At 38.1% G+C, this 13964-nt stretch overlaps 2 protein-coding genes and 1 long non-coding RNA gene across 5 annotated transcripts in view; 2 read left to right on the top strand and 1 right to left on the bottom strand.

The window, feature by feature from the left end:
• phc2b (polyhomeotic homolog 2b (Drosophila)) overlaps window positions 1-4080 on the top strand; it is a 45542-nt gene extending 41462 nt beyond the window's left edge. For both annotated transcript variants that reach the window (XM_086149918.1, XM_086149919.1), the window contains 4 exons: window positions 273-378; window positions 1204-1318; window positions 2616-2940; window positions 3027-4080. In XM_086149918.1, coding sequence (XP_086006044.1) covers window positions 273-378; window positions 1204-1318; window positions 2616-2940; window positions 3027-3181 — 701 coding nt within the window. In that variant the 3' untranslated portion in view covers window positions 3182-4080. The remainder of the gene's footprint in view (window positions 1-272; window positions 379-1203; window positions 1319-2615; window positions 2941-3026) is intronic.
• On the bottom strand, window positions 3649-5924 carry LOC147232825 (uncharacterized). Its single transcript, XR_015106401.1, has 2 exons — window positions 5849-5924; window positions 3649-5154 (listed from the first exon to the last, which is right to left on the bottom strand). It is a non-coding gene; the product is annotated as an uncharacterized LOC147232825 (long non-coding RNA).
• Window positions 5925-6142: 218 nt separating this feature from the next.
• On the top strand, window positions 6143-13620 carry LOC147232824 (T-complex protein 11-like protein 1). 2 transcript variants are annotated; one of them, XM_086149930.1, is made up of 9 exons: window positions 6143-6252; window positions 6616-6730; window positions 6848-6977; window positions 7090-7210; window positions 8008-8228; window positions 9128-9264; window positions 10050-10231; window positions 10474-11697; window positions 12552-13620. In XM_086149930.1, exons 2-8 carry the CDS (start codon window positions 6652-6654, stop codon window positions 10657-10659), a joined length of 1056 nt encoding a protein of 351 aa, XP_086006056.1. In that variant the 5' UTR covers window positions 6143-6252; window positions 6616-6651; the 3' UTR covers window positions 10660-11697; window positions 12552-13620. The 2 variants fall into 2 exon arrangements, with proteins under 2 accessions (XP_086006056.1, XP_086006055.1); XM_086149929.1 differs by having other exon boundaries at window positions 6160-6252; window positions 6597-6730.
• Window positions 13621-13964: the final 344 nt, after the last annotated feature.

Raw genomic sequence — 13964 nt, 5'->3', positions numbered from 1 at the left:
TGAAAAACCATATTCATCTTGGACAGTTCAAGTATTTTGCCTTTTTGACTCATATTATATGTACTTGTGAAATTCTGTTAATTATGATTAAAATCATTGGGGAAAAAGTCAAGTAAGCTTTTAATAATCACCTTCGAAAAAAGAAGAAATTATTGCTTTCCTATCATAATTAATAAAACAAATGCATCATCAAGAAATGACCTGAAAAAGTAGTAAAATAGAACCTTAAAATTACCTGAATGTGTTTGGTGTTTTTGTTGCTTGACCTACAGAAAAGGAACAAGAGCCGAAGCTGACGTGTGAATACTGTGGCTGGGTGGACTTTGCCTACACATTCAAAGGATCTAAAAGGTTCTGCTCTATGGTTTGTGCAAAGAGGCAAGTCACTTTTTATGTTCTATCAAAAGTCCACACTGGATAGGTTTAAAGTTAAATAATGATCTGGTTAAAGTTGTGTGATTTGGAATTAGGACTTACATATGAATTATTTTGACAGGCAATTGCAATCCTCCTAGATATGTGATGCTTGAGGGAATGATGGAATTGTGAATTCAGTTAAGATAATATAAGACAATACTTTAATGATCCCCATTGGGGCAATTCAAGTTTCATTAAGCAAAAATATCAGTCATTCTTATACAAATCTATACCAGACAAATTTGTTCTAAGTTTGTAAAGCATTAAAGCATGACCTCCATGTACCAACATAATATTTATCTTGATATTTTGACGCACATTTCACTTTTCACAAATATTGCATCTCACTGTTATTAATAGCATTGCCATAGACCAAATTGCAATTTTGATTAGTTATGCCACTTTCAATTGTTATGTGTCTTGAATTTGCTTACGATTGAAAGTGTCAGGCACACGGCGCCATTGTCCAGGATTATCAATCAAAGTGTGTGGAGATTGTCAAAGTAATATTTTCTGACTAAGCCGGTGACTCTGACAGAACTGAACCTGAATCTTGAAATCTGTCCCAAGGTGTCCCCTTATATTAAAAGTATTCCCCACATATACTGTTTTCATGTTGGTGTCAAATGGAATTCCTCCGAGAGGACAAAGAAACGTTGCTAATTCAGACAAGTTTACAATAAAACCTTAAAGGGAATCTTCTTTGAAACATTACAAAGATTTCATTTGGCTAAAAAACTCCCTGAATGATGATGATTATTCACAATAATGGATCTTTCTCAACAGGTACAATGTGGGCTGCACAAAACGCATTGGACTTTTCCGCCCAGAGAAGACAAAACCAACGAGTCGCTGGCGTAGAAGAGCTCAAGCCCGCTCCAATACTGAAGCTAAAAAACAGGTACAGAAACACACACCTTTGCTGTCGTAAATGTCATCACTTTGACTTTGATCAGATATTGCTGGCACAGCACATTTTATTGACTTCACATTTCATGGCTTTATGCTTCTTAATGAACCCCTGCATCATTTGTGTTAGTGCCGGATTAGCTCCTCTGTCTTTGAAGGGTCATTAAATTCCCCAACATCTTTATCAACCTTTATTGCCAACAGTTTTTCTTCTTGCTCAAACGCCTGATAAATCAAAAGCAACTGCTGTTCTTTTCCATTCATATAAATGTTGGATGTAATCAGGGCTCCCACGTGTTTTGGCATTCCTGGAAAACAGATGATCAGTTTTGCAGTCATGGACAGCATATGGAAAATGAGGCAATCAGCGAAATCTTCTGGAACATCTAGAGTGTCACTGAAAATTATTTTAAATTGTCTCCTTATGATCTGGCCCATAATTCTTCCCCTTTAATTCACTTTTTCAATAACATGGGTATGAGTACACTGGTAAGACATTCTCCAAAATGTATGAGAAAACATGCAAGAATTTACCTAAAACATGAATCCAGAAAAAACGGTAAAATGTTGAGAAAATTCCCCCCAAATCAACATCCAGTCAGCTAAAATGCCATCAAAATTAACATAAAATTGAGCTAAAATTCAGGTACAAAGTACATAAAATTACCTGTAAAATTGTCTACACTTATGGCAAATATTAATTACATTTCTGGGGAAAAAAACAGTTTTAAGGATTAGTGTCTTGTGGAATCTAGAAAATCCATGTTACTTCTCAAAACAGCTCTGGAAAAGATCCCCGGAAAAGACTGAGAACCATACATTCTTCTAAAACTGATGGGTTAAACTGTTTCTCCTTAAATTCACCTGGACAAGAACAAAAATTGCAGTAGTAATTGTATTGAAAGAGATTTCAAAAGAAGTTATTGTGTTAATTATTCAATATTGAAAAGTGTCTTTTTCTACGTCAAGAACAATCTTTGTAGTTGTAAGTTTTATTATCAAAGTATTTTGAGTAATGTCTTACAAGCCTCCTGTACTTGAAGTTTATAATCCCCAATTTTTAGCACCTGGCAAAGTAATCTTGGATCGATTGGTATCGATGCAACATCTACATCAAGCCTCTGCATGTATATCCTTGTCATTCCAAGCTACTGTACATAGTAAATCTTCCTGATTTCTGTATGAGATGCTGCCATGACTGCCAGTATTCTAGCTGTGTTTACACAATCTGCCATTGATCTTTCAAATGCCGAGGTTTGATATCACAACCAACCATTTTCCCATCACAGAAACTGTCGCCGTCACCACAGCAGACACAGGGGGGTTCTGTATCCTCACCTCACCTCTCGCAGCCAAGTCAGGAGGAATCCAGCCCATGTTCCGACATGTCCAGCTACGAGGAGCCCCCATCACCCCTGTCGGCAGCAAGTTCGGGACCCCTGGCTCCCGCCCTGACCCCGGCTCAGGTTCCCGTCCACAGACAACCGAGCAGAGCCTCAGACCAGGAGGGCTGTGCAGGCAGAGACGCTCCGACACTTTGCCAGCCCTTCTTACCCAACGACCCCACCAAGTGGAACGTGGAAGAGGTGTATGAGTTCATCTGTTCGCTGCCAGGTTGGTGGAGACACTAAAGCAATTTTTCAGATAGGTTTTACACCCTGTACCGGAGTTTGATTTTGTCATGTATGCTGTTCCTGCAGGTTGTCAGGAGATCGCAGATGAGTTTCGCTCTCAGGAGATTGATGGCCAGGCATTGCTCTTGTTAAAGGAGGACCATCTCATGAGCACCATGAACATTAAACTAGGACCTGCACTCAAGATTTTTGCACGCATCAACATGCTCAAAGACTCATAGCAGGAAAATGTGTGCATCACATACAGAAACACTCATCCAGCTGCAGATTTTCCTTGTGTGTTTAGAAGAAAGTAGTGACTGCACTACAACCCGCCTACCCACCATACCTGGACCAGTTCTGTTGGTGTGGACTCCGACTTTAACCTGTTAATCACTGTAGCTCACCTTGGCCTCAAATCACTAACCTGTGGCTCATCAACTGATGGTTTACTTGCAGCCACTCATCAACCTGTTTAAAGCATTCTCTCAGCGGGGTTAAGCAGATTAACACTAGTTGTAAACTATGTAGGGACAACAGGATGGGAGAAATAGAGTAGAAGAAGCGTATTCTTGTGCCATAATCTGAAAAATGTGGATTACTATTACATTTGTGAAAGAGAGGGCTAAATTGAGCCCCGTAATGCCAAGTTTTGTGGATGAATGTTTATGCAGTTTGAAATGCACACAAATCACTGCAATGGTTGTAGGGGTAAGAGTTTGAAGCTAAATAGTACTTAAATAGTATTATACATTCCTCGGCAGCTATAATTTGACGGTTGAGGTTGGATCCCAATGGGTGTGAAATTAAGAATGGCCTTTACAGTATCAGCCAGGTATAAATGCAAAAGCCAGTGATAGCCTCGAGGTACAGATCCTGTCTTTCGCAGGCGTAAATGTGCTTTACAGAAAACTAATCTGCAGATGCTCCAAGGTAAACCAATGGTAAAAACGGAGCTAAGGGAATGGATGATGTAAAAGCAAAGTTGTTCCGGGTGGGGCTCATTACAGTACAGTCGTCAAGGCATTGAGGCGAAATATGTGTCAAATCTAATTTATTTTTTGAATTTTCCATCTGTTTTTTGTACAGTTCTGTTAGCCTCTTAATAAAAGAAAAAACAACTATATGGCTGGGAACAGAAGATTGCCTTTATTACTTTTCTCATTTAAATGCAGGTGATGTTTTTATTTTCTCACAGCACAACTCACAGCTCCAGGATTAAAGCTTAAATAGCAGGGAAAAAATGTTTAAGGCATCAGTTTTCCTTTCACTGGTCTTGTGTAGATAAACTGCTGAGAAAGGTTTTTCATTCAACTATTGTCTCTGTTTTACAGGATGCAAGTTTCGTCCAACAACACTGCTCATGGCACTTATTTTTATTTTTACCTGTTTTGAAAGTGCAAGAAACCGCAAGTGTAAGAAATGTATATGTAAATAGGAGCTCAAGTGAAGACAGACTATGTATGGAACTCTTTTTAAGTTATCCTTATTTTAAAACAAATGTTTAATATTTTGAAATATGCAAATGTATAAATATGGACTGAGTTTTTCTTTTTTAGTTGTTTTTCTAATGAAATATACTGTCAATTTGTGTTTCGTGGCTGTGGTGGAAAGTTAACTTTTGTAGATGATGCTTTGTCAAATGCCTGTATTTATCTGATCCGTTTGTTACACAGCTTTTTGGAATTATAAGTGATTTGCAATACAATCCCCTCTTGGCATTTTTTCCTTAAAATAATCAAGTATCAGTTATTTATTGGATACTCTGTGTACTAAATGTGTAGTATGACTCGCACCTCGTGGAGGTATGAGCTGCAGGAAAACTTTTCAATTTGCAGGAAGAGATGTAATACAAGGTGTATGAGGTGCAATACAAATTAAGTTGAGAGCAGTAAATTTATCAAGTGAACTTTTATTTGAGTACAAATTAAATACAAAAATGAACTGCTCTCAAGCATGTACTCAACTATTTAAATTACTATACTGAATTATGTGGATAACATTCAGAGCAGCAAAGAGTGTGGAAAAGAGGCGAAGATAAGGGTGACCAGGATGGATAGGATCAGGAATGAGTCTATCAGAGGAACAGCAGATGTTAGATGTTTTGAAGAGAAGGTCAGAGAAGCCAGACTGAGATGGTTCGGTCATGTACAGAAGAGAGATAGTGAATATATTGGTAGACGGATGCCGGAATTGGAGCTGCCAGGCACGAGGTCTAGAGGAAAACCAAAGACAAGATTTATTGACATCGTGAGAGAGGATATGAAGGTAGTTTGTTGATTCGCTGTGGCGACCTCTGAAGGCTTCAGCCGAGAGGAGAAGATTTAAGTGGATAATATCAAACTTTAAGACAACGTGCATCACAGTGAACTATAAGATGCACTATACATCCATCTGTGTGTATAAAGAAACTAAAAGTAGCTTTATGTTGATAAACTACGACATTTAAATGTTTTAGTCAAAGGTTTAGTGATTGGAGCAGTAAAATAGTCTAATAATGGACTTAATTTTTGATGACCATTTTAGAGAACTGTATTTCTACATCTACATAGGTTCCCATACTCAACCTTGTTATCCAATTGTTACCATTTTATTCAGGTAATTTTCTTTGTCACTTTGAAGTAGAGGCAACGATGTAAATTACGTGTGCAATACGTCTACGAGATTGAAGTGAAGATATTCTAACAAAACAAAATGAAATATAAAAAAGTCGATTTAAAAAAAATAAAGATTAGTTACGTGCTACGTGAACCCTTTATGTTTCTCTCTAGAAGTGCCTTGTTTGTGGGCCTTTTCCGCCTGTTCACGGCTCATTGCCATACAAAAGAGCATCGACACTCCAAAAAAATTACCTCTTCTACTTTTAGTTAGTAAGTAAATATAATTAAAAACCCCGTTTGCTCGTTTACCTATTTGTTTTGCTGAAGTGGCGCACTTCGTGGTGTTTCCTGTCAGAGTGAGAGGAAACGTTAGCCTGTGAACACGCCCTCTGTTTTGATTTAGCAAGAGACGAGACCACATTTAGCTAACTTTTGTTGTCTCATTCCAAGCCAAATATAGCAAAAATATATATACTATATAAAAGGGAAACAATATTTTAAGATTCTGTGAATTTTTGGAAAAATATTATTGATACAGTGTTTTAAAAAGCTAACAAACAACAACAATTGTACCCCCCCCAGCTCAGATCAGAATGGTCTAGTCCAAGTTCAAACTTGACTGATTGTTTTTAAACATAGAGCTAGTTCAAGTGCGTTAACCTTTACATACAAACACTTTCAGACAGGCTAATTCTCTAATTCTTCTGAAAAAGGTAAGACATTTTTTTAAAAAAATTTAGCCACAGGCATGCATTTTGTTTTTATAACCTGCATTATTATAAAATGCCTAGATTTAACCATTACAACATATGTTAAATTTCTTTTTTTAGACATTTACCTGTTGTATTTGAGTAGTAATTCAAAACACACATTGTGACTTTACTATCTTATTCTATAATTAATCAAGTTCACAAATTATTTTGGCATTTGTAGCAATACATAGATATTAATTAAATTCTCAGCCTTATACCTTACAAATTACCTGCCGAGTTTTTATGTTCTTTTGTTGCTCCTTTCGTCGCATATGAAGGTTTACATCACTTTTGTGTTTCGATAGTCTCACTTTGTTGTAACAGGGTGTGAAAAAGTCCCATTTCTTGGCGATTGCTGAAATGTCAAATCAACAAGACAGTGGCACTGATCATCACCCCTCTGACCTTCCCTGTCTGGAAAAGCTTGATTCTCCTACAGGTAATACAGCTTTTATTATAACTGTTAACGTTTCTAGGGATTACCATTAGTAATGGAATTATTAGCAGTGTTGCATTTTTAATTATCTATGAGTGTGTGTCTGGTCTGTGGTGTCAGGGAGCCCACCTACCACCTCATTATCCAGTCTGATGGAGCTCGAAAATTGTGTTTCCAACCTGAACCTGGCTCATGAGATTGTGGTGAACAGAGACTTTTGCCTCAAACCCAAAAGTCCTTCCTCTGACAGGCAAGCGTATAGCATAAATCACACATCACATACAGGATCTTGATTATTTTGAGATTTGTCTCCTGTGATTTTTTTTTTCCAAGCTTGCTTTTGTTTTTCACTTTAACTACAGTCTGGAGGGCAAAGTGACAGAGATTGTTCACCGGGCATTTTGGGACATTCTGAGGGAGCAGCTGAACAGTGACCCTCCTGTCTACTGCCATGCTGTCATTCTTCTGCAGGAGGTTAAGACTGTGAGTGTGTTTGATAACCTCCATAGTCTAACATTATGCAAAACAAGAGGACCACACTCAACGTCTGACAGTAAATTGTTTTTTTTTTTTTTTTTTTTTTTGGTTTTAATGCTCCTTTGTTCATTGAGATTTTAGAAGTAGCTAATTTCTTATTCAGTCTCGGTATCTGCTGCTACCAAGAACAACCCTCCCATGAAATTTAACAATGCTGTATATTTCCTAATATTAAAAGACTCCCTAAAAAAAGTGAGAAGTAATGTATACATCATCAAGAAATGGGTGTCAGGAAAAAAACAAAAGAAGGAAAATGCAGATATAGAATTTAGAAAGTATTTTTTTAACAACAGGCATTGAGGGTCGGTCACATCGATGACATTCTGATAGATTGCCTTTGTAAAAATTCTTGTGAAATGCTCCACAGTGACGGTTTAAATCAACACATCTCATGTTGGAGATAAACTAAAAAAATGTATTTGCATTATGTGTCTGAGAGCGTATTTTTCATGGTGTAAAATGCGCTTCTGGATATCCAATTACTCATTTCAGTACTCATTGTTTCAACATTGTCCACCTCTAACCTTCCATTTCGCTTTGCCTGCCAATCTGCTACTAGTTAATAATTAATGATCATTAACTGAATTAATGATATAGGACGAAGGTTTATGCTTAAAATTTCACAGCTCTCTAATAGCTGAAATAAACTTTTTTCATTTTTCTTGCCCTAGTAGCCTTCATAACGTGATTGGATATGTAGAGGAACTGATATATAAACCACAGTCTTGCTTTTTCCCTATCAGATTCTTCAGACCCTGCTGATGCCGGGTCATACCAGGCTGAGGTCTGAGTTGGATGAAGTGCTGGACATGGAGCTGATCCAGCTGCAGGTTGCCCATGGAGCTCTGGACCTCAGCAGGCTAGCAGGATACATCACTGCCACTATGGCATCTTTGTGTGCTCCAGTGCGCGACACAGATGTCAAGTCACTGAGTGGCCTAAAGGACCCCGTGGAACTCCTGAGGTTAGTGGGAGTGAATGAATGCAGTTATAAATTCACTTCAGAGTTTTGAGACATTTGTACAACTTTCTGTTTGCAGCTATTAAAAAAAGTCCATTATTTGCAGCCAATAAATATTGTCCCTGACAAATCACCTTCTACTAATTACCTCATATAAATGTATTCATGTGTATGGTCACATTAGTTAATAGAGAACAATTATAAAATATGAATCAAAATCATTCTTCCTCTGTCTCAAATTAAATATATTTTGCCTCATGTGCCTATAACTTTGATGGAAAGCAGAAGGTTATAAGGTGCTGAACCATAAGTCAAAATGTGAAGATCAATGTTTACAGATGCATTACCAAGGTCTGGATTAGACATCATCATTGCTTGATATTATATCCTACACTTGTATTTCACAATAACTGTGCATAATTTGCTGTCTCCCTCAAAGTTGTGTCATGACAACCTCCCTTTTTTTGTCTTTGAAAGGAAAGGGCATTTGCTTTGCACAGGGAAAGCCAAAAGAAAAAAGAAAAACATATGCAAAGAATTGCCTGATGATTGTCACATCACTTCTTGTCAGAGGGACATGTCAGAATATCTTCAATCTTTAATTATACATGATGAATATGTATATACATATATATGTAGGGTTTTTAAAGAAGATAATGGTATATATATATATTTTAAAGAAGATAATGATGCTGTCATGTTTGATTTACTTATCTAGGTATTCATTCACTTTTTGGAGCCCATGTACCTTTTTGGAGGTACATGGGCTTTATATATATATATATATATCTTGTAGTCTATGTGCCCTCTTTTTAAAAAAAAGTCCTCTGTATTGCTAAAGGTTTTCCATGCAATGATAAAGGCTTGCCTATACAGAACTGATTCTCCTGCTCTTTTCTAAGGGAGATCTTTCGTATCTTGGGGCTGATGAAGACTGACATGGTTAACTTCACCATCCAGAGTTTGAGGCCTTACCTTCTGAAGGAAGCTGTACAGTATGAAAGGGCAAAATTCCAGCAGATTCTGGACAAGCAGCCAGGTGAGGGAGGCACCCGCTCCTGAGAGCCTCGCCCTCACTGCTTCAGTCCAAGTTGATAGAGTCATAGTCATAAAAGAGTCATAAAAAAGAATCCAGCCATTTCAATCAGTCATTAACAAAGTAGCCTCTGGGGCTGAGATAATCATGATTGGTCGGTGAATTTTCTTACTGAAAATTCCTTGGAGTTTTACTTTACCCAAAAGAGGTTTCTGCCCTTGCATAAGCTTTGTTGGTGGATTAACTTTAGCAAGTTTAATTAGTAGATATTTTGATATATAAAATGACAGAAAAGCCAAGGAAGAATTTTTCAAACAACTTGCAATTCTAAGGAAATATCTTTAAATCAGACTAATATTAAGAAGTCCCCCTTTAAGTTTCCCTGAAAACCAGTCCATTGGACTGGACCAGAAAGTAGCCAATTTGTTCACAAGCTGTGTATGTGTCTGTGGGGGGGGGGCTTTCAATCAATATTCAGCATTGTATAATGCTGAATATTGTTGTATTAATTTAAGCACCGTCTGATTTTATGTCTCCCTTAATCTAAGTAATTTTCAGTGTAAATTTGAGTAAAACAATGTCAGTATTACTCACGTCTCATTTTGGAATGGAAATGTACATGATGCTGTCAAGTTAATCAATATCTTGTTGCATCAAAGAACTATTTCATGTTGGTAGGAAAAACAAACACATTTATTTTCTAAATCAAAATCTGGTTCTGTAATGTTAATTGCTTTAGTTGTTACAGACATAAATTATCTTGTCACTTACTGGTCCCTTTTGTTCAGCGTCTCTGGATAAAACCTCAGCCTGGCTCCAGGCAGCAGTATCAGAAGAGGAGGCAGCTGTCGTCGCTTGCTCTGAGTCCCCCAAATTTGACAGCTATGGTCCTGTAAGCGCAACCGCCGTTCTCAATCGCGCCTACATATGTCTGCTACACTGGGACCCAGAAGACCAGAAATACCCCGAGGTCAGCCACAGCTGCTGCAAACTTACATCACTCTTCGCACTGATTTTATTGATTGCAAGGGACTATTCAGACCATCTATTAACAACTTCACTCATTGCCTGATAAAGCATTGTGATAATACATCAGAGCTCCAGGGTAGCCTCTGCAAATGGAATGTTGAAATTCCAGATTTTGTGTTCACGTCCGAGGCGAATTAGTTGTTTTTAACAAAATGACGCCCAGCCCTGACCTTACTTCCACAGACCGTGGTTATGGACCGAGATCGCCTCCATGCTCTAGGCCAGCAGCTCGACCTGCTTGTCCTGGAGGCGTCAGTGTTGCTCCTGACCAGCACTCATTGTGGGAGCGATGTTTTCTTCCTGCAGGGGTTTGTAGGTAAACTCAGGCAGGCCATCACTGCCCTGTTGGAGGGCAGTCACACCAGGTAAGAGGAGACCATGGTGATGCATGTACTGGCTGTCGCAGGGAACAGGTATTGTATGAGGAGAAAACCAATGGAGGTGACAGGAGGCAACCAGATTGTCAGGACACATCCAGCTAACCTCATTCTTTCTGTTTAAGAGAGGCCCTGTCATGATTAGTGGATAAATGTGAAACCGCAGCAAGTGATGCTCATACTGGGCTCACTCGCTTGTCCAACCTATAATAATGTGTAGGGGGTTTTGGGGGGGGGGGGGGGGGGCTCACATTTAAGCTCTTAAGATAGACCATGTATGAATAAACACTTCTTCACTGCTGAATGCTCTTCTGCAGGCAGATAACTGTCATGGGCACACCACCATCACCGCCGCCACCACCAAACCCAAGATTAACATATAGTTTCCTTTAAGTGTATTTGTGAAGGGGGTTAAAACACTGCATATATTACATTCGTGATATGGAACTGTTAATTTTTGAATAACGTTGGTCTGCTTCCAAAGAACTCCCTTAGTGAATTGGTGTTGCTAAATTAAAAACAAGAAATGGGTCTGAATAATTTGACAGTTAGCGGCTTTTAAAAATCACAAAGGAATCTTTTGATAACAAAACAGGAACTGTGTATAAAGAAGTACTCGACTCTTTGCCTTTGCATAAAATTATGAGTTTGCAGAATATTCTTATCAGCACAAGGTAATCCTTGTGAACTGACAAGTAGTTGTCTTTCAAAAAATACTATTTATATGTCTTTTTTTCTTTCTTCAAAGATCCACACTTCCCAGGGTCCTTGTTTTAGTCCAATCAAAATGTGTTGTCTGACTAATATGGAAAGAAGTCTGCTGTTGGATCCTGAAATGCTGCTCTGTGACACTGCAGGGAAGCTGACCTGAGGGAGGCGCTGCTGAGTTTGGGAGAGACTGTACTGCAGCAAGTGAACAGCGCATTAAGCAGCAAGGGAGGAGCAGCACTGCCTCAGAAGTGCCAGGATCTGCTGAAGGGACAGATATCTGACCTGTGGAAACAGAGCCACCCTGTCCGCACTGTCATAGGTTAGGCTGATACAAAAAACTGTTTTCTCTCGATAGATTGCCTCATTTGTCATCCTTTATTTAGTCATTTTGTGTCTTGAATAACATAAAGATCAGTTGTCCTAATCCCACCCAAGCTTCCAGAATGTAAATACTTTATTGAAGGTGGCTACCCGAACATTAAGGGAAAGCAGAAGGCAGTCCTCGAACAAGAGCTCTAGTCTCCCAATGAAGATACTATTTAATACTGAAATACCAAGAAACCTTTCCAGCTATGCTGAAAGAGAACAGGAAACCACACATAGCTGGTAGTGATCATTTGCTAATATCATTATAGTGGGTTTTTAAGAGCCAAACATACAACATTTTTTTCAACATTTATTAAGACATAAGAGCTAGTGATACAGCATTCTCCTCTCATTAAAGAAACTTGTCAGTTAGGTAATTAATCAAGTTAAGAATGGAGCCATCCAGTGTAATTTCTATACAATGGTAATTCTTTTTTAAACTAGCACTGACGGACAGATAATGCTGGAATCATAAAGCTCACTTTGGTCACTACTATGTCCATATATATATCATTCCGTATGAGTTATAGGACATGAATGATATTTTGTGTCAGACAATGGTTAATTGAATTTCAGGTCAAATTAACTCAAAATCAATTTTATTATTTAATTAAAAACAAGTTTCTATGTTTGTTTCTTATGTTGACTATTTGCAGTTAAAAAGAATTCAAGCGTTCATTTTTAATGTTATTTAGTTTATGTCTGTCATCGTGAATGTTTTAAAGTCGATGTGTGGGCTGCTTCAAAGTTAACCTCCCTCTGCTTTCTCCCACGTTTTCACCCCTTTCTGCTGGCTCCATCAAACAGGCGAGAGAGTACAGGACCTCCTCCAGGCCATGCTAGAGGGCAACTCTGCGAAAAGGAGTCCAGAGTTGCATGCTGCTCTCAGGCTGGTGAGTGCTGAACTCACTGGGCTGGGAAAGGCCTTCAGGCAAATTGTCCACTTCAACCGGACAGTCTTTGGTCCCTTCTACGCACCCATACTGAGAAAACTGCTTTTCACAGCCGGGGAGGCTGAGACTGCAGAAGATACACGTTGAGATAAAACCAACCCTTAGGATTGATATAATCCTCAATGTAACAAATCATTGTCAAGAGGCCCCCAGAATTGACAAGTTATCCCACAACTGGTTCCCTGAGGCCATATGGACTAATAATATCTATTGGTGGGCTGATGGTGTTTTAAGGACATCAAAATTTCATGCAGAAATTACTTGTTTTACATTGACAATGCACCTTTTTTGGGGGGACCCAAAACACCCCCAAGAAACACAGGTGTCAGATAGGTCATGCTTTTACTTTCTATATAATAATGTTGGTTTCAATGCGTGGTTGGTGTATCCCTGTATTTTTATGTTGACAGATGTATATGTATGAAAATCAAAGAGAATCTCTCTGTCATATACCAAAGTCTATAAGCACTTTTTAAACTTTCTTTCAATGCTGTTTTGTTGCACCTTGCAATCATGAACCAAAAAAAACATGTTTCCTCCTCATACAGGCAAAGCCAAAGAATCTTTTCCAGATAAGACTAAAACAACCTTGTAATGAATTACTCTTCTTGTTCATTTGTTTTTTCTTTTCACATTAGTATTAAGAGTAAAAACTTAAATTTTAAATATTTTACTGAACTGTAAACAATAGATATGTTGCAGACCTAATGACTGCTTGATTGTTTTTCAGGAAGCTATTTGTCCAGTTTGATTTCCTGTTTATTATGATTTATTAAACTCTTAAAATGGGAATTGGTCAGTGTTACATTGTTGTGAGGAAATGTAGATTAAGGGCTGATGCACTGCATCACAAAATTAACAAATTATACACTGATAACTGGATGTTCACATTTTAATACTGTAAATAAATATCTAGCAGTGAATGCCTTGAGTGAGACCTGAAATGCTTTCATTCACAGTTTTATGACCTTTTTTCTGATATCTTCAGGGCATAGTTACTTAAGTCCACTTAGGCTTCGTGGTGTTGTCCTTAAATTTTCATGTAAGGAGCCTTAAAAAATTGTTGCTTAAAATCCATCATGAGGACTTTTAGGATTTTGTCATTTTTTTCCTGGAACTTCTTACTCCCTGTGAGTTGCAAAATGTTCTTTTTGTAACAGTAGACAGATTAAAGAGGCCTTTAGCTTTCCTTCAAAGTTGAAGTAATTTGTGCGATATTCAGTAATGAATTGATTGCCATTTTTAGAACAGCAGTAGGTACAAAGAT

This window comes from Fistularia commersonii, chromosome 7 (assembly GCF_037954325.1).
Source record: "Fistularia commersonii isolate RoL2024-O1a breed Wild chromosome 7, RoL_Fcom_v1.0, whole genome shotgun sequence".
Classification (NCBI taxonomy): Eukaryota; Metazoa; Chordata; class Actinopteri; order Syngnathiformes; family Fistulariidae; genus Fistularia; species Fistularia commersonii.
Note: the sequence above shows the minus strand (reverse complement) of the source record. Positions and strands in the feature narration are given on the sequence as shown.